At 44.5% G+C, this 19,440-nt stretch overlaps 1 protein-coding gene across 1 annotated transcript in view; it reads right to left on the bottom strand.

Moving 5' to 3' along the window:
* Window positions 1–19,440, bottom strand: part of FRAS1 (Fraser extracellular matrix complex subunit 1) — a 1,618,415-nt gene that overhangs the window by 562,631 nt on the left and 1,036,344 nt on the right. The window contains exons 39-42 of the mRNA XM_069626341.1: window positions 18,982–19,114; window positions 17,650–17,840; window positions 13,136–13,289; window positions 10,494–10,757 (exon numbers count right to left, since the gene is read on the bottom strand). Coding sequence (XP_069482442.1) covers window positions 10,494–10,757; window positions 13,136–13,289; window positions 17,650–17,840; window positions 18,982–19,114 — 742 coding nt within the window. The remainder of the gene's footprint in view (window positions 1–10,493; window positions 10,758–13,135; window positions 13,290–17,649; window positions 17,841–18,981; window positions 19,115–19,440) is intronic.

Raw genomic sequence — 19,440 nt, 5'->3', positions numbered from 1 at the left:
TTTCAGCGCAGTTTAGAAGATATGCTACGTAGGGTCCCCAAATGTCAGGAGGACGTGCGTGCTTTGGAGCGTTTTTAAGAATTAATAATCCATATCTTGGCAGTATATAATGTCTTTCTTCTAGTCTACGATCTTTGGTAGTGGGCCACGGCCCGAGGTCATAGCTACTCTCCTTCGTGCCAGTACCATGAGAAGGGCTGCTCATTTTTGTGTTGCGGGCTGTAGCCGGTTTGTTAGTCCGAGTAGGGCCCCAAGGGGGAGAGGGGATACCTGTTCCCCTATGATGTCTGTTGTTATTTGTATCATAGTGGTCCAGAATCTGTATATTCCGGGGCAGTTCCAGGCTAGGTGGAAGAAGTCTGCGTTTGCGGTTGCACACCTTTCGCATTGGGCTGACGATTCGGGGTGGTGTTTGTGTTTCTTGGCTGGTGTGTAGTAGGTTTGATATATGAAGTTGAAGTGAATTAGTTTGTATCGTGTGTTTAATGCAACTTTTTGGGTTTGTCAGAGGATGTAAGTCCAGTCTTCATCGGGTATCATTTCTTGGATGGCCTTTTCCCATTTTTGCTTCACACGAGGGTCTATTGCGACTGTGTCGGTTAGCATGGATTTATAAAGCTGAGATACCAACCTCCCTTCTCCCTGGGCTAGGATGACGTTATGTAGTAGGTCCCATGTTGGGGGCTGCTGGGGAAATGGGGGGAACATCGTTTGTAAGGTGTGACGCAACCTAAAGTAAAGGAATATGTCAAGGGAAGTTTTCCCACCTCTGTCTTTGACCATTTGGGGGAGTTACAAAGGTGCCGTCTGGGAACAGGGCTCCAAAGGATTGGATGTTGACTTTATCTGCCCATATAAGAAATACTTTTTAGTTTGTGAGCGGGATGTTGGGAATAAATTTGATTGGTAATAGGGGGGAGAATCTTATATTTACCTCGTATTTGCGTAAAATCTTTTTCCAGATCGCATACGTGGATAGGACCGTGTTCAGTGTGTTGTGTGGTACCGGGATGTGACTGATAATGATGGCTCTTAGTAAGTTGGGGGATGCGAGGGCCTGTTCCACTTGAACGTGTGACGAATGAGGTGAGTCATATACCAGTGACTTAGGAATTGAGCTTGGGCTGCCCAGTAATATTTATCTACGTCTGGGAGTGCCAGACCGCCGTGCAAAGTTGGTAGTATTAGAGTTTTATATGCTACTCGTGCTGGCTTTCCCGCCCATAACAATTCTAGAATGAGACTTTTGATTTCCTGGAGGAAGGCCCTCGGGATCAGTAACGGAATATTCGTGAATAAATAGAGGAGTTTGGGAAGGATGACCATTTTAGTTAAGGAGGATCTACCCCATAATGTTAACGGAAGTGTTTTCCATCTTTGAACACGTTCCTGCAGGGAGTTTAGTGTCGTTACGTAGTTATCTTTGTATATATCATTGTGGCCGAGAGACATATATATACCCAGGTAGGGACTTTGGAGTTTTGCCATTTGAAGCAGTGATCGTCCCTGAAAGCCCTGGTGTTCGTAGTTAGGGGAAATACTACTGATTTTGCGTGGTTGGTTTTGAGGCCGGACATTTCACTGAACTTGATCACTTCGCGCATTATAGGGTTAAGGTTGGTTTGCGGGTCACTTACGAATAACATGACATTGTGAGCGTAGAGGGAGACTATTAGCCTGTGGGGTCCTAGCTTGAGGCCTCTATGTAATTGATTGGCTCTCAGCCTTGAGGCTAGGGGTTCCATCACTAGGGCAAAGATGAGGGCTGAGAGGGGGCAGCCTCGTCTAGTCCCGAGTTCTAGAGTAATGCTTGAGGATCTGGTGTTCCCCAGTGTGATGTATGATCGGGGGTCCTTGTACAATAACGAAACCACCTTGATAAAGAAGTTCCCTAACCCCATTTGCCTGAGCGTTGAGAAAATAAAGGGCCATTTTACTGAGTCAAAAGCTTTCTCAGCATCAAGTAGTACTGCTATTGCCTGGAGTGTGGGATCAAGGACCTCTATGACGCCGAATAGTCTCCTAATGCCGTAAATTGAGCTGCGCCCTGGAATAAATCCGGCTTGATCGCCGAGTACTAGGGCTGACATGAGGGGGAGTAAGCGTGTTGCCAGAATTTTGGCCAGGATCTTGTTGTCCAAATTAATCAGGGAAATCGGTCTGTAGGATGCACAGTCTTCTGGGGGTTTGCCTGCTTTGTGCAGTACTATTATATTGGCTTCACGCAGTGTTGGAGGGAGGCTTCCTCATTCTATTGATTCCTCATAGACACGAGGTAGGGGAGGGGCAATGATGGACGCATGGGCTTTGTAAAACTCGCCTGTGAGACTGTCGGGACCTGGTGCTTTAGTGTTTGGGAGGGATTTAATAGCTTCTAGGATTTCCTCTGAGGTTAAAGGTGCGTTTAGGGGTTCACGTAGCTCGGCGGCTACCCAGTACAGTTCGCTGTCGTTTAGGAAGTCTTGCATCAACTCTGGGTCAACGCTACCTCTAGAGCTGTAGAGGTTTTGGTAAAAGTTACGGAATTTGTTGGCTTTATCTTCTTCTGTGTACACTGTTGTTCCTTGTGCATTTTTGATGTGTTCCACTCTGGTGGGGGTTTTGTCTATTGTTAATAAGTGGGCCAATAATGCGCCTGGTTTTTGTCCCTCTATGTATTGGCGAACTTGGTGTTTGTGCCCAAGGAATTTTAGTTCTTGTTCAGCTGTTTCTTTAAATCTAAGTAGTTCCTTTTCAGCTCGGCTTGGGTACTTGGTTCTGTGGTAGCTGTGTACTTGAGCTCTAGTTCCTTTAGGGGGTGTTCACTGTTGGCTAGCTCTGTGCGTATTAGTTTTAGTATGCCATTCTCTTTCGCCAGCCATACTCCTCGGATGTAGCATTTTACTGGCTGAGTCCACGGATCCCTGATTTATTTCTAATAATGATGTTATTTCATGACGTAGTGCCACTGCAAATACGCTGTCGGTTAAGGAACCGGGTTTGAACCTCCAGCTGAGCCCGGGTGTTGCGGTTCCGGCTAGCGTGGCTTCTAGTGTCACCGTTGAGTGATCTGAGAAGGTTTGCGGAAGGATTTGGCTCTCCCCCCATTTGAATGGGCCGTGGGTTGATGCCAGGATATAGTCTATCCAAGAGCTGGTCTTGTGAACCATTGAGTGGAAGGTGTATTCTCTTGCATCATGTTTGTGTTGTCTCCACGTGTCAGATAGATTGAATGCATGACAGATTTCTTTGATCTGAAGGCTCGCCGTAGAAGGGTTTCCAGTTGTGTTGTGAGATTTGTCTATTCTGGGGTCTAACGGAGTGTTGAGATCTGCTCCCCAAATGATGGACGTTGCGTTGAACTTTCCTAGTTGAGTTGTCTGGGCCGTCGGTATTGGGTGCATATGAGTTTCCGATGACTACTTCCTTCCCAGCCAGTTTTCCCTTTACGATTAAAGCTCTTCCTTCTGTGTCTTTCTTTGAGTCGATAAGGCTAAAATTAGCCCTTTTGTCAATTAAGATTGCGACCCCTCTGGCGTAGGCTGAGTACGACGAGAAATATCTGTGGCATCCCCATGATTTGGCCCAATGTTGTTCAGAGGATGGGAGGAGGTGGGTGTCTTGTAATATCGCGATGTTGATTTTATGGTATCGTAGATATTGGAGGATCCTCCTGGTTTTTGCTGGTTGGTTGCCACCACGAATGTTCCAGGTGTCAATTTTAAACGTCATCACTGGCATCCTGGAGAATGGTTGGATGTGGATCTGTTACGAGCGTTAGGACGTGGCTGGAGTATGGGTGTGCACCGGCAACTGCTGGAGATTGCTTTCTTCTGGATAATGTTCGGTTGTGTGGACGTTGAGGTAGGTGGGCGAGCGGTAAAAGGTGGTTTCATAGAACTAATTTCCCTCCCTAGCATGGGCAACCCCCAACTGGTCCACGGTGAACGTTCCCCGTTAAACAAAACAGTCAGTATAGCTGCGCTGGGGGCGCTGGTAGCTACCCAAGAGCGGGCAGTTCCATGCTACTGGTATAGATTGGATCTGTGGTGTTTTTATCATGAAGTTCGTGGTGCCGCAATATCTTTGTTTTGTGTTTCCTACGGTGTAGTTTTATGGCGGATCTTTCCTCATCCGGTCTCTTCTTTGTGGTTTTCCACTGTTTGTCGCAGGTTTGCATCCGGCGCGATCGAGGTAGTCGCTGGTTTCTTCTGGCGTGTTAAAGAACTGGGTTCTACCTTCATATTGAATGCAGAGCTTTGCTGGGAAGAGCATTGAGTATTGTATTTGATTGTCTTGCAGTCTGCATTTTACGGCTGTGAACGATCTTTGTGTCTGGACTGCCTGGGAGAAATCCGGGAAAAATTGAATCGTATCTCCTTCGAATGGAAGTTCCCCTTTTTCCCTTGCCATCCTTAGTATTGTGTTGCGGTCTTTGTAATTCAGTAGTTTTGCAATGATGGGGCGAGAGTTCGCTTCCGGAATTGGTCTTGTGTTGGGGATTCTATGTGCTCTATATATCACGAATAGTTTAGATAGGGTCTCCACTCCGAATAGTTCAGTGCAGATTTTCTCCACGTGCTCTTCCATTTTAATCTTAAATTGTTGTTCTCTGATCCCGACAATTCTAATATTGTTCCTGCGGGAACGTCCCTTCAAATCTTCGTTCTTGGCGCACACGATTTTCATTTGAGTTTCTAGCGAAGAAACTCTGGAGGTTAGGGATATAGCTCCGTCGTCAAGGTCTGACACTCGCTGCTCCACTGTGCCAAGTCTTTCTGCGTGCTTGTCTAATCAGTGTTGGAGCTGGTCAACTTTTGCGGAGAGCGTATCTCGTTTGCTACCCAGACCTCCAATTCCTGCTTTCAGGTCCAGTAGGATTTCTCTGATATCGAAATCTTGCGTTTCTTCTTCTTCTTCCTGAGGGGGCACTTGTGTAGGTGATTGTGGTCTACTGTTGGGGTTTGATGCCTTAGAAGAGGAGCTGGTTTCGAAGTTCAATTTTCTTTGCGATTTGTCTGTCTTCCCCATTGTTTGTGCGGATACAGTTGTTTCCCACTCAGACGGTGTACTGGGATTGGTTTGAGGTTGTTAACTGGATGACTGGGCTTGTGCTTAAGGGCTTGTCACACTGTTATTGGTGGGGTGATCTATGGCTGGGCTTAGCGCGGCTCTGCTGCGGTGCACGTGGACCCAGGAGGTTACGGGACCCGGATGCTGAGTAGCGACTGATGCTGATGGTGTTGCCCACTGTGGAAGATCTGGGTTCAAAGACTCACCTCTGGATGGGGAGTTTGTGTCAGCTGTGGTACGAACTGTGCTGGGGATGCGCCAGGGGGTCGGGCCGGTCTCTCTGGGCTTGGTCGGGATAATCTAGGTCAGCATTTTAGAGCACCTTGAGGATGTGTTGTGATCTAGTCCAAGTCGTGTTCTTGGAGACTGTGCAGGTGAGTGCGGAGCTGCGATTTAGAGGTGTCTCCTGCTACGTGGGTTCTCTGCCAGGTATGCCAGCTAGGAGCGGTGTGGTTCATTCACCGCCCGTGGTCACAGGTGTTGCCTTGGGGTGCTGCGATCTTGCTTTCTGTTGACTACACAGTTTTTGTGTTGTGCAGCTACACCTCCTGAGCGCTACGGGGTGGTTTGTCCGTGGTAGCGGTCTCTCCGGCCCTGGGGGCAAGGTCGTGGGGGTGACGGGAGCCCTCGAGGCCAGGCGCTAACCACATGTCACACAGGAGGACCGGGGCAGCGCGGGCGCACGACCCGCGGGCGGGTGTTTGCAAAGCCGCCGGGGCGCCCGTACTTGTGTCTCCCAGGACCCTGTCCGGGTGGCGCAGCGCCTTCCTGTGCCCAGCGCTGTTCCTCCACGACTCCCAGGGCCCTCCCGGGCATCGCCTCCACACGCACAATGGTGCGCTCTGATGGCACGGATCTACGGGCGGGATGCGCCGGGCACTCGCTGGATGTTCACTGGACGCTCCCTCCCACAGCAACGGGCTGTCGCGTGGCGGGCCACCCACGTCCCGCAGGCCCGCAGTTCACCGGCTGGGGGGCGCTTACTCCGCGCCCGCACTTCGCTTTCTGGGTCCCTTCCCGATGCCGCAAGCACAGCAGTGCGCTGCGGCAGCCCGGACCCGCCGGCAGGAAGCGTCCGTTGCTTTCCAGAAGAATGGGCTGCAGCATGGCGGGCCACTCGCCCCGCGGGGGTCCGCCGCTCACCAGCTGGAGTATACTTGCTTTGTGCTGGCTCCCCCTGACTCCGGTTACTGCTGCATTACAGTGTGCCGCGATGACCTGGATCCGCCGGCAGGATGCGACCGCAGCACTCTGGGTGTTTTTTCTTTCCCCCCAGACGTCGGGATGCTGCGTGGCGGGCTGTTCACGTCACGGAGATCCGTCTGGTTACGGCTGGAGGCCCGGCCCTGCTCAGGGAAGGGGGGGGCACTTCTCCGCTGAATATCTGGGCAAGTTGGCAAGCCACGGATGGGAGAAGGAATGCGTTTTGTACCGCACTGCCCCGTGAGTTTCCTGGTGACACTGGATGGCGTTTCTAACACCACAGACGCTGCGATTTTTCAGGATTGGTGCATGAGCTACACGGAGCTCACTGGGAGGCCGCCATCTTGGATGGCTCTCTAGCGCCCTCTTCGAACAATGGAAACGATGATCAATCGATTCAAAACCTCTGGGTAATAACCTGTAAAATGATTCTTGAAATCCTTAACACACCTGAAGAAACACTATGGAGCAATCCAAACAAGGTTAAGTCAAAACTATGGCAATGGGATTGGCTAGAAACCGGTCAGCAAAGGTCCCTACATAAATGCATGGAACTTGTACCAATAGAAGCTAGAGCTTACAATAAACTTGCAAGTTATATAATAAAGTTCCCTGATAAAACCTATCGTGATGTCTTTCTAAGGTTCAGGTTAAACCAATTTGAAACCAAGGAAATACTAAGACAAAGAAATAAAATACCAGCAAATGATCTAACTTGTAGGCTTTGTAAAAATGGCAGGGACCTTGAAACATCTTGTAGCTTTCTGCCCTGCCTTACGAGAAAAAAGATTGTTAACTTTTGGAAAAGAAATTGAAAAGCGAACGACTTGGAGCTGTGAAGATTGGTGGTCAGCACTATTAGAAGGATTGAATAATAAAAAGACTTATGCTCTGATCTATTTCTTAGCTCATGTGAGAGATGCTCTACAAATCACAAATCATTGAACATCGAACTCAAAATGCAATAAACCAATGCTGAGTACTTTTGTGCTCTAGGGACTAACTTACATTGAACATTGAAGAACCAATCTAACGCATTACATGGAACTTACTAATGAAGGAAAAGTAATGAATTTAGTTGGAATCTTGAAGAAGCGAGTTGTAATGAAGATGTGTTTTTCATATGATCATTTTTTCTCTACTCTGTGAATATCTGTTTCTGTTTTTAAAAGTTTGTAATAAACTGAAATAAAATAAAAAAATAAAATAAAAATATGATCAATCGTTCTGATATTTAAGGGTATTAATTTTGTCTGGATGTTTCCATGCTAAGTTATGGAAAGATCTATCTTGTGCCAATATTTTACACAACAAGGATCTCTATATTGGATCTGTGAGATGTTTTGAGTTGGTTGTTGTTTAATTATGCTTTTTTCAATCGTAAATGTTCTGCTATTTGAGAACTATACCATGCATAGAGCAAATCAAAAAAAGATTGATCAAACTCATACTTAAGGGTTCTAGTTTAGTTCTGTAAATGTGATGTGTAGTGAGGCTACAAACATTTCACTGCCTCTATTTTGCAAGTTTATCTTTATCGCACAAGATTTATTTTTTGTCTTTCTTTTGTTTATATCGAAAGCGCACTGAGCTCAACGCAATTTCCATTGAGTCTTGCCTCTATTTGCATTAAAGGTGTTCTTGTTTCAACGCTGCAACGTACAACTTTCATCAGCTAATTACAGGTTACGGGATTATTTGCCATCAGGTGACTATCTGTTTTACTACATCAACTTAAAGTCGGAGTTTCTGGCCGGTGCACTTTCACAGTGTTCTGCTGTTTCGACGATATTTAAAGCGCTGCAAGGTGAATTTAAGTGAGGACTGCTTTGGGTTTTTCACATTATTACAAACAGAAATACTTCTGGTAGGTCCCAAACAAGTCCTTAGCAAACTGGATACTAAGTACGCATCCTTCAACATTGGCAACACGACCATCACCACTACAACAGCTGCCAAAACTCTAGAGGTATACCTAGGTGCCACACTCTCCATGTTATGCAAAGTGAATGCGATAGCATCTTCCGCTGCACTAACTACGAAGATCATTAATGCTGTCAAACCCTACCTTTCACCTAAAAACTGCCTAGCCATAGCAAGAGCCACAGTGGAGGCAAAGTTAGACTACTGCAACGTCCTCTTCCTAGGCACATACTCCAAAAACCTGATTAAACTACAAACTACACAAAACAACGCACTAAGAGCAGCCCTCAGCATTCCCAAGAGAGAGCACATCTCCCACACTAGATGAAATGCCCACTGGCTCCCAGTGAAAAAGCGCATTCTTTTCAAATCTCTCTCCATCACACACGCATCTCTATCTCAAACAGCCCCACCTTACCTGTCTGAAGTTATCCAAAGAGCTACCTCAATCAGACCTATTTGGACCCAACACTGGAACCAGCTCATGGTTCCTACCTACAATAGACTCAAAGCAGGAGGATCCAGCTTTGCCGTCCTAGCCCCCACGAATTGGAGTGCGCTACCACCCGCCCTCAGGAAAGAACCCTCAATCTCCTTATTCTGCAGGGCACTCACAACTCTTTCAGTAGCCCACCCCAGAAAGACCTACATGCACCGATACTACTGTATGCAACGCCTTCGTTGTAGGCTGACCTACAATCGGTAGGTCAGGCTACAACTCGCTAGCATCTAATATGTATGCTGTATCTCATTATGTTAACTGTCTTGACTGACTATGTCTCACTATGCTGTAATGTATGTATGTATGCAAATGTATGCTCTGCACAAGCTAAGTATCCTGTAACAGCACCCCGATGCCCTTGGGCCGATGGCGCTTTATACATCCAAATAAATACATCTCTGCCGCTATGGGCGTCTTTTATAATTATGTTTTTCTCATAACAGATTGCCAATCTAATCTATACAAATAACGTATTTCAGATTACAGATTTTTATCACGGGTTGGCAACTAAACAATTTATTTTTATGATCTATGTATCTTTACAGATTTGTTGATCCACACTGTAGTGAAGTACCTTTACGATCACAGTATCATAAGACGTTTTCAAATCACTCAAGGGTACTTGTGCTGGGATACATTTTTCTTTGGGAGATGGTTGAGCACTAGGAGATGAAGGTATTTTAGATTCTGGTGTTTTCCTACGTGTTTCTAATATCGATCTACTGAACATCAGGTGTACGATTATGAGCGCATACTGTATTGGAGTCTGTTCTTTGAACAACAATCGGGTGATGTCAAATGTGCATGCATTTATACTTTTTGTGTAATAATGTTGACTTATAAGTATCATGAGGACATTTATTTTCAAGTATATGTGCAAATATGTTTGCAGACTTTCCTGCCCTTTTAAAATATACTAATTTAGTTCTTTTGAACAATGTTGTATATAACCCCTGAAGAAGGTAGTGTTCTCCCGAAACACGTTTTATTTTAACCTTGAAAAAATTGAAATTAAAAGAAGATGACATTCATGAAATTGAGGACTACGAGCGATTCATAAATGCATCCTTCAAAAATAAAATCAGTGATGTTTAGAATTACATGACATTTAATAAGAAATGTACATTAGAATGCTGCCTGTATATACAGGACAAAGGTGTGGAGGGAATGGGAGTCTCCACTGAGTTGGAGGCCTATCTTGCTGTTTTTATATTCTGTCCACGTGTCAGGACAGGGCTTACCCCCATGCACTCAAATATCTATACTCTTTGGATTGATATACTTGAAGAGAGTTAACTTGGGAGTGCATTGTGTATATATTTTCAGTAATGTTGAATTCACCAAGGAAGTTTCTTTTTAGAAGCAAACTTCTACTTTCATATGAACTCCTTTCAGACATACAACCGTCAGGCCAGGCCCAGAAGTCACATAGGTGGAGCTGCCAATAACGACAGAATGGCATCACACATTGATAAAAAACAGAGCTGAACAAGGAAATCTGAGACCTTTGAGGTATAAGCCACATGATTATAGTCTCCTCTTTACCCCTGCCTGCACCAACTATCCAGCATTTGTTGCCTTGCAAGTACTCTGGGGCAGCATGTTTTTGTGGCATGTGGTGTGTTGTGAATCAATTACATTAAATAATTTCTTAAAATGTCACTACATGTCACAGAACACCAATCATAGTTTTCTATCCTTTATTTTACCCAATAGTTGAATTGCTGCATCTTACATCAGCGCTAAATCCAACAGTTTTAGTTTAAAAGACCCAATATTTGTATGGGAACATATTGCTTTAGGCTTCTCTTACCAGCTGAGAGCTGCAGGCCCCTGTTCACAGCTAGTGTTGGCGACTCATTGTTTGGTAGCTCCATGGAGATCTCCAGCCTCTCAATCTGTGTGTGGAGGCCATCGGAGAGAGAGAACCTAAACTCGTCCGACTGGCGACTGGAATTGTCAGGCGTGTACACTATCAGCTCATCAAGGACATCTTGGTAAGTAAAAGATGAGCCTCGAGACAGAATGCGCCCGTTGTCCAAAGGTTCAGCATAAAATTGTCTTCTACGTAGATGACCTAGGAAAGAAACAAAATGCTACTAAAACAAAACAATCATTGCATTATGTGTTTGATTTGCTAATGGCTATCTTAGTGATACAATGATCATTGACTGGAAAGTCAGAAAGGGCCTTAGTTTTTGGTATTCTTATATCAGTTTAGTGGACCATAATTTTGTTTATTATCACCGCACAGTTGCCATACTCCCAAATGTTGGACGTCTCTCTAAAAGGCAAAGGTCTAAGTGGGTATAAAAATAGTTCATTTTAGTCATGCAAAAAATGCATGTTGTTTTATGGCTCCAACCTGAAGCTAAAGTACGACATTTTAGGGATGTAATCAGGTGAGCAAATCACAATGTTATCAACATCGTTATTGTGCCCACAAACCTGTCACTCAAAGCAAAGTACTAGTAGCGAAGATAGTTAAAATAATGCAATACCACGAGAGCTCCAAACACAACTGATTTTCCGACCATACCAGCCTGCAGCATCTCAAGGTGGACAGAATTCAGTTCAATTGCTGCAGAAGATCTCACCAACACTCCAGAAGCACCGAAAACCTACCACCCCAAAAGACAACTTCCTCCCTTCTTCCATTGTGTTGGTCATCAGAGGTGAAGCACTCACATAACTGCTCAACCTCATCAAAGGCATTACCCAGATGTACTGAAAACAGGGCAGAGTCTCCCCTTACTGAAGGAAACCCACACTCAACCCAGATGACCAGGCCAACGCATCTCCCATTCCTCAACAGACTGATTGTGAAGATGTTGGCCATACAGTTGCATGAAAGGATCACTCAGCACAATCTCCTACAGCATTATCAATCTGGTTACCAACGATGATGCAGCACGGAGACTGCCATCTTCCAAGTTATAAATGAAGCGCTCCACATCCTGGACAAAGGAGACCCATGCTTACTCACCCAACTCTACTTCTTTGCCACCTTCTATTCTAAACCATTGACCATCCAGCTCTCCTCAACATCCTCAACATGAGCATGGGCTTCAATGGAAAAGTCCTGAATTGGTTCACCCCCTGCCTCTCGAACAGAGGCCAATCGGTCCAGATGGGTCCCAACAAACCCCAGTGCCACGCAGTAAACTGCAGAATTCATGAAGGATCAATCCTGCCCCATGTAATTTTCATAGAGCCTCTGGGGAACTCCTTGCAAACATTCCATAAGGCTATACCAATACACGGATGATACAGAGCTTTGTCTACTTATCAACTGCACCAACCACATCCATTGGCTCAGCATGGAATGTCTCCCATCCAAGCCTGGATGAGATGCCAAGGGTCTATCTGAAGCTCGATCTGACAAAAATCAAATGTATTCTCGTAGGAAACTCCGGTACCTGACTTACATGAAGCTCATTGGATTCAAGCCTCAACTCAAGCCCAGTAAAAATTCTCTTGGCTATATTATCGACTGTGATGTCTCATTTAAAATACACAGGTCCAAAAAAAACCCAAACAGCATTGTACCATATTGCATTCCCCTGTAAAGTCAAGCCTTTAATGCCACCCCAAATTTGTGAACAGTTGTCAAAGCCCTTATCTCCCACCTCGCACAGTGGCAAGCCCCACTCGGAGGAGTCGCAGATGCAACCTTGGTGCCTCTGAAAGCTGTATTTCATGCGCCAGCATGTCTCATTACAAGACTCCGAAAAACACAATTTAACCACATCTCCCACATCTTCAATGAGCTCAAGCAGGCATCATGTTCAAGACACTCTGCACTACCTACAAAGCGGTAGCAACCAAAACACCACTGTACCTGGCTGAGAAACTCATCCCTGGAGTCCAATGCACCTCCAGAAGACGGAAAAAACTAGGAAACTTATTTTCCAGCAAAAGAGCCAGTCTATGGAGCAATTTGCAAATGCAGATAACACTGCCCCCTCCATCCTAAACTTTAGGAAGGGACCGGAGAACCCCATAATTCAAAGAACAAGTTGCCAATCACTGATGACTTCAAACCTACTTCTCCCACTCCAAAGATCCATACTGCTTCTTCTACCCATTCTAGCTCCTCTGCAATCCCTGCACCCTAGCAGTAACCTGCTGTGTGCATCCTCTATGTACAGCACTAAGTGGTTTCCTAGCTAGGTTTGCGATTTCTAACTCCCATACATACATACATACATACATACATACATACATACATACTAGAATGTCTTAGGAATTCAACTGATCCTGACAGAAAGTCATGAGAACCATGCAAGCTAAGACTTTCAGCAGATGGCACCTCTAATTCAAGCAAGTGCAGAAGGCGGACGCTGGTGACTTTCGGTGCTAAACCCATTCTCAGTTTTTAGAATGAAATTTCCCTTACCATTACAAAAAAAAGCATAGAAAGTAAAACTAATATGTGCCTAGCGTTTCACATACCATGGTTTGGTTTTTTGGTTACAACAAACACCAATTCGTTCTCTGGGGTATCCAAATCTTGTACACTAACGGAGGTATTCTGGATCACTACTCCTGAACTGTCCTGCACCCTAATGGGTTGCACTGAGATCTTTGGAGGTTCATCGTTCTTTCTCTAGAAAATAAAAATACAAAGTGGATGAAACAAGCATGAATATTATCATACCAAATAAATACCCTCAACTGTAAACTGTTTTCATATGAACATATGGCAAGGTTTATGGGTCAAGTAATTTGTACTAGCACCAGCCTCACCCCACCCACTGTTACCCGTTAATTCATTGCTGTGCAGGCCTGTGCATTCCGTAAAACATGATTCCCCAGTACAACACACTCCACTTACCACCTGGGCTGCCCTTTCAATTCTCCCCACATCCCTAAAACCCATCCTTCAAATGGAGCTGAGTCACTAAAGCCCTTCTGGGGCCCAACCCCTGTACGGCAGGTTTAAATGATAAACGGATTAGTATTAAGATGACTTCTGACATAAAATAAAAACATTAGGGGAGTATTAACAAAACAGAGTTGAACAAAATTACATTGGCACACCAATTATAAGCATCACAAGGCCAGTTCAATAGTAGTAAGGCACCATCAATGACTTACTGTTGCAAAATCCTGACAGAGGTAAAAATAGATCTCACTGTACAACATGTGCCTAACAAGTGTTATTCATCCAAATCATCCACAAAACGATTGTTAGGCCAGGGTTTCTTAAGTCCAACTGAGGGTTTAGTAAAACCATTCAACTGAGGCAGTATAAGACTCCACTCTTAGTATAAGGCTGTACCACCTGAGTTCATGGTAGCATAGACAGAGCAGCCAGGCTTATTTTAGGAGGGAGAGAGGGCTGTAGAATCAGTACAAAATAATTGCATTATACATATGGTCCAAAGGAACACTGACACACTATGTATTGTAAAAAATAAAGGGTTTATTTTATATACAAGCAGACCAAGCGATTCTTGGGTAAGTAAGTACTATCATAAAGCATATAAATACATTATACAACACAACACTATGCTTTACACAGATCAAAGCACCAACCTTATTTAGAACATCTAACAGTGTTTCTAGGGGGGGTAAACCTTTGTATACAGATTTAGTATAGGGCACACCTATTCTTGGGGAGTAAAACCATAAGTTACTTTCAGATTACTTTACAGTAACACAATGATTTTAGACGCTGTCAGTTATGGAGTGACACTCAATAAGAAAATCACATAGTCAACCAACTTGCAAATATACTTTTCTGAATAGTGGAACACAGATTAAAGGAACAGTATATATCCTCTACTACTTTTGTTATAACACACAGTTATACTGGGTAATACCTTTTTGTTGTTATATACAATTACAGCTGCTTTTCAGCTCAGTGGAACACAGGCTAAGATAAGCAAGAACCCTTTACACTAATGTTGTATGCACCAGGCAGATCAAGGTTAGCTAAACCTAAAGAAACACTTTTCAGGAATGGCACACAGCTATTTTAGGCAGGTAAGAACTAATGTTGTGACATACTATTACAGTTACCTTTTATGATCAGTGGAACACAGATTGAGATAAGCAATAACTCTTTAACCTGTTTTAGGATTGCATCCAGCTAACACAAGTTAAGTAAAACCTATATACTTTTTAAAGGAGCTATCAGCAACTTAAGGGATAAGTACAACCTACGGCAGACTTATTCTGGACAGGCTAACAGCGAGTCAGGGGAATCTAGACCCAATTGGCGAACACTCATACATTTATCCTTACAGGAAAAGTGAAACCAGCAGCATTACTTTTGGGGAAGAGGCACAACCAATTCACAGGTGAGTAACTTAACCTTATATATACTTTTCAGAATAGTGCAACACACATTCAAGGTAAGTAAGAACTTTTGTAACTGTGCACTTTCAGAGTTACAGTTACCAACCAACTTCTTTTACAAGTAAATAACTTTTGAACACTTATTATTTTTTTCAAGGCAGAAACCTTTTCTTATACAGTACTTCCCTTATTCTATAGCATGAGTTCACTCAGAGGCAGCAGAGGGACCCTAGTGGTCTAGGTGCCAGCTGTAGACAGGGTGAGATAGGGTTCTGTTGCAGGCAAAGTCAGAGTTCCAGAGGAAGACTGTTCAAACAAGTAAGTATTTCACTTTAAAGTTAGTTGAGGGTCCAGGGACTTCAGAGAAGACGCCTTAGGAGGATTCCGCAGTGGGCCTGGGTGAACTAGATGGGTGGCCTCCCAATCAGAGAAAACACCCCAAAGCTATAAAGAAATCACAAAGGCTTAAGATAGGTAAAATACCCCAGCCAACACAGTACCTCAGCACAGAAGAAGAGTTGCAGTAGGAAGACTTCAGGATCCGAAGCCAAAAACCTTGCCAATGGATTCCTTTGTCAAAAGGACGGAAGACAGGATTTTGGAAGGACTTTTGCAGCAGGGATCACAGGAGAAGGCTCCAGGCAAGAGTTGCCTCATGGCTGGATGCTGCTCTGTGGATTTGACACCTTTTTCAGGAGCACAGAAAAAGACAGGATATTGCCTGATGGATTCCCCTTGTTTGCAAGGTCCAGCACTATGATGAGGGGACGTTTTGAACTCGAATTGTGTCTCTGGAGATCCAGCAGGATGCCCACGAAGTTTCAGCGAGATTCGGAATTCGGAAGACCGTGCACCGCCAGATGGCTCGAGGTGCTGGGGTATTGCAGCCCAGTAAGGTCGCAGCACAACGTGGGATGGTTCAAAATGCAGGTCATCCTGAGTCTAGTGGGTCTCACCAGGCACTGGGTCGGGGTTGTTGTTTTCGGAGTCCTCGGGTCGATTGGAAGGAAGGGCTACAGCAGGCTCCAGTTACACAGCAGGCTCTCCGGTCGCTGGAAATCATCTCATCTGCTGTTTCTTCATCTTCCTCTTCGGTTTTGGTTCCAGTGGTCGACTACCCCTTCAGCTTCCAGGATCAAACTTTTATGCAGGAACCCAGCCAATTAAACAGCCTTGCAGCATTCAAACTTGGGGGTTGGCAGTTCTTTTAGGACAACCAGCCTTCCAGTTTGAAATGGATTCTCGCAGTCAGGCACTGCAGAGCGTTGTACTCCTCCCTCGCTTCCTACCTTCACAGACACTCTGGAGCCTGGGCAGGGAGTCCACAGGATTCCTGCCGAAGATTAAGTGTTAAGTGAGGAATTTCCCACCCTGGATGTCAGGGGAAGGAACAAGAAAGGACAAGAAACACAAAAATGGTGAAAAAGGTGCACCGGATTAATAATAAGGTTCACTGCCACCAGCCATTAAAGGTAAGTTTGTCCTTGTAACATAAATGTTACATTTGAAATGAGAAAGGGGATACTCAGTATCTCCCAGCACTCCACATAAGGTGGGGGGCTGCTGTTCTCGCTGAACAAAATATAAAAGGGATCCAAAGATCATTTCTACCCTTGGGAACTGCAGTTCTCACAAGGTTAGCCAGAGAAAGTTAAAAGTAGAGTAACCCAGCAACAATAGGCACTTATTACCAAAAAGCTGTCAAAGAGGATAACTTTTAAAAGACACTATGGAGAGTCTTAAAAATCACACCCAGAAAAAGAGTAAAGGATTCTGTGAGTGTGGCATAGGAAGGTATAACAAAAAATAATCTACCAGTCCAGCAAAACGTTCTGGGGTTTACCCAGGCCAGGAAGATGAATCATTACTATTTTATTTATGTATTTAATGTATTTATTTGTTTATTTGTATAGCGCACAAAGAGCCCGTACACATTGTGGCGCTGTTACAGAGATAAGTAGGCTCCTTAGTTACAGTGGTACATACAGACGTATAGAAGATATAAGGCACGGAAGGTGGGTTGGTTACAAAAGTACAGGAAGCAGTTACAGTGGTACATGACATAGCATATGAGGTGTACGCAGTTAAGTTGGTGGTATGCAGGAGTGAGGTACAGAGCAGGGGTGTGGGCAGAGGTTAGTAAAAAAAACAGGTTTTAAGTGCTTTGCAGAATGCGGTGTGTGAGGGTTTGTTTCTGAGGGTGAGTGGCATGGAGTTCCATTGTCTGGCAGCAATGAAAGGGAATTTGGCACTGAGTGTTTCCAAACAGACATACTAGTGCAGCAGAGGTCACAGATGTACTGTCTGACCCCAACATGGCGCGCATAGCTTTTATGATCTTGATCTATGGAGGTTGGGGGAAAGAGCTCATTGTAATTAACTCAAAAGGTATAACACCTGGGGTTACCCAAATTTGCCGGCCACCTGTCTGGGGTGTGGGGGAAGGGTAAAATCATTAGAAGAAGCTTTGGGGGAAACAGGCCCATGAACCAGATTACTCATCAACACAATCACTCAATCAGCACCTATATGAAAGGATGCATAGGCCTTCATACCTTGTGGTTTCTAAAGTAGTGATCATTGTTCCCAATAGTACTTTCGGGACCCACCAATGTGCCAACTCTGGCAATGCCTTAAGGTCATTATTTATCAAGTGACAATACCTGAATATTTATGCTGATGCTGTGCGCCTCGGACTGACTGGACCCATCGCTTACATAAAAGGTGAAGTCATCCTTTAGGGGCTCAATTTGTTCATGAATGCTCTGGACATAATAGATGCTCTTTTCAAGAACATCCTGCATTGTGAAGGTTGCATCCGAGCTGGTGGAGGCACCTAGGCCTGACCGCCTACCTGGAAACAATGATAAGAAAGTATGATTAATATACACTCTTTAATTCAACTACGCACTTCTTCAGACAGGCAAGCAGATCCTTTGTGGTGGCGTCGTTGTCTGCTGCTTAATATTTCCACATACACGCTAGTGAAGCTATTCATGTCTAGCTAGAAGCGTGGATGACAGTTGAACATTTACGTTTTCTTACTGCCGAGTCATTCCATACATGTTAACTTCAGGGGAGATCTATGAAACAGTTGGCTTGTGACTTGTGTAGGTATTTGTTCGATATTCAAGAATGTGCAGCCACATGCTGACAGACACCTCCCTATTCTACAACCCTTCACTTTCCTTGATACCACTCATTTTTAGGTGGGGTGCACCAAAAGCGCATTTAATTTCAACATTATCAGTGGAGCATCAGCTACACAGGCGTATGCACATACAGTATGGACAGCCTTTATTCGGTATTGATAATGAAGATGGTGCCGGAAGGAAGTGTCTAAAGAGTTTTCTTATTTAGGATGCTAAAATAGGCCACTGGACAGCATATGATGATGATGGGTTATTTATAACACGCTTAATACCCAGAGGTTTCTAAGCGCGGACCCGGGGATCGAACCTGTGGTGCACTGTGTTGTTTTGCTTCCAAGGCGAGCATGTTGCTCCTGGGCTATCCTCCTGAGACAAAGGGATATGCTGTCATGACATCTGAATATATAGTTATGCTGTCATGACTTCTGAATAGCTGATGCCCAGATGCGTCATGGTGGTCTTATCTGAGGAATCGGTCATGCTCCAGACAGCCAATGATGTTTAGGTGTCTGAAGCCACTGCCGAGTTATGGTTGTTTGTAAAACTACTTAGTTCATAGAAATGCAACCAACTGAAAAAAATTGCAAAGTATGTAGGACGTTGTGCATTCCTATCTTGTACCAACATTTCCAAATACTTTCATGGCATATTTGTCCGACTATTTATTACATCAACACAATATCCTATTTTAAGGACCTCCAAAGCCTATTTGGTAAGGCTGCTGTTATGCATGCACACTTTTCAGACGTTTGCCACACTCTGTTAACTCTGCTGCAACTGTATGGTGCATTACAATACCTTTCGTTTTCCTGTATGGATTCAAACTAAAACAAAGATTTCTACCTGTTTTTATATTCTCAATGTATCCATACATTGGTCCACTAATAACTGTAACCATCAATTGCTTTTCAGGTGTGTCCGGATCTGTGACCTGGAAATGTCGTGATGACAGCAGGACTCTCCCTCCCTCATCCACCTGCAATACAAGAAGCCACAAAGACACTTAATCATGTATTATGCAGCTCAAAGGGGTATAGGAACTAATAGAACCTCTTTAGCTCTCCAGACACTTGTAAATTAGACCATAAAATCAATCAGTGAGCCCATACATACTTTTGAAAAGTCAACAGTAAAGTCTAAACAAAGCAAACATCCGATATCCTGGTCAGTGGAGTTGTGTGGCATACCATTAGGAACATTTTTCTTAAGGTCAAGTTCCTTGGGTAGATCTTCCTGACTCCGGTACTACCAATGATTCCCTGAAGCTCACAAGGCTCTCCAAGTGGCAGTCCTGGCAGTACA

This window comes from Ambystoma mexicanum, chromosome 6p, assembly GCF_040938575.1.
Source record: "Ambystoma mexicanum isolate Mex_15411 chromosome 6p, UKY_AmexF1_1, whole genome shotgun sequence".
NCBI classification, from domain to species: Eukaryota; Metazoa; Chordata; class Amphibia; order Caudata; family Ambystomatidae; genus Ambystoma; species Ambystoma mexicanum.
This window is presented reverse-complemented; position numbering and strand designations above follow the sequence as displayed.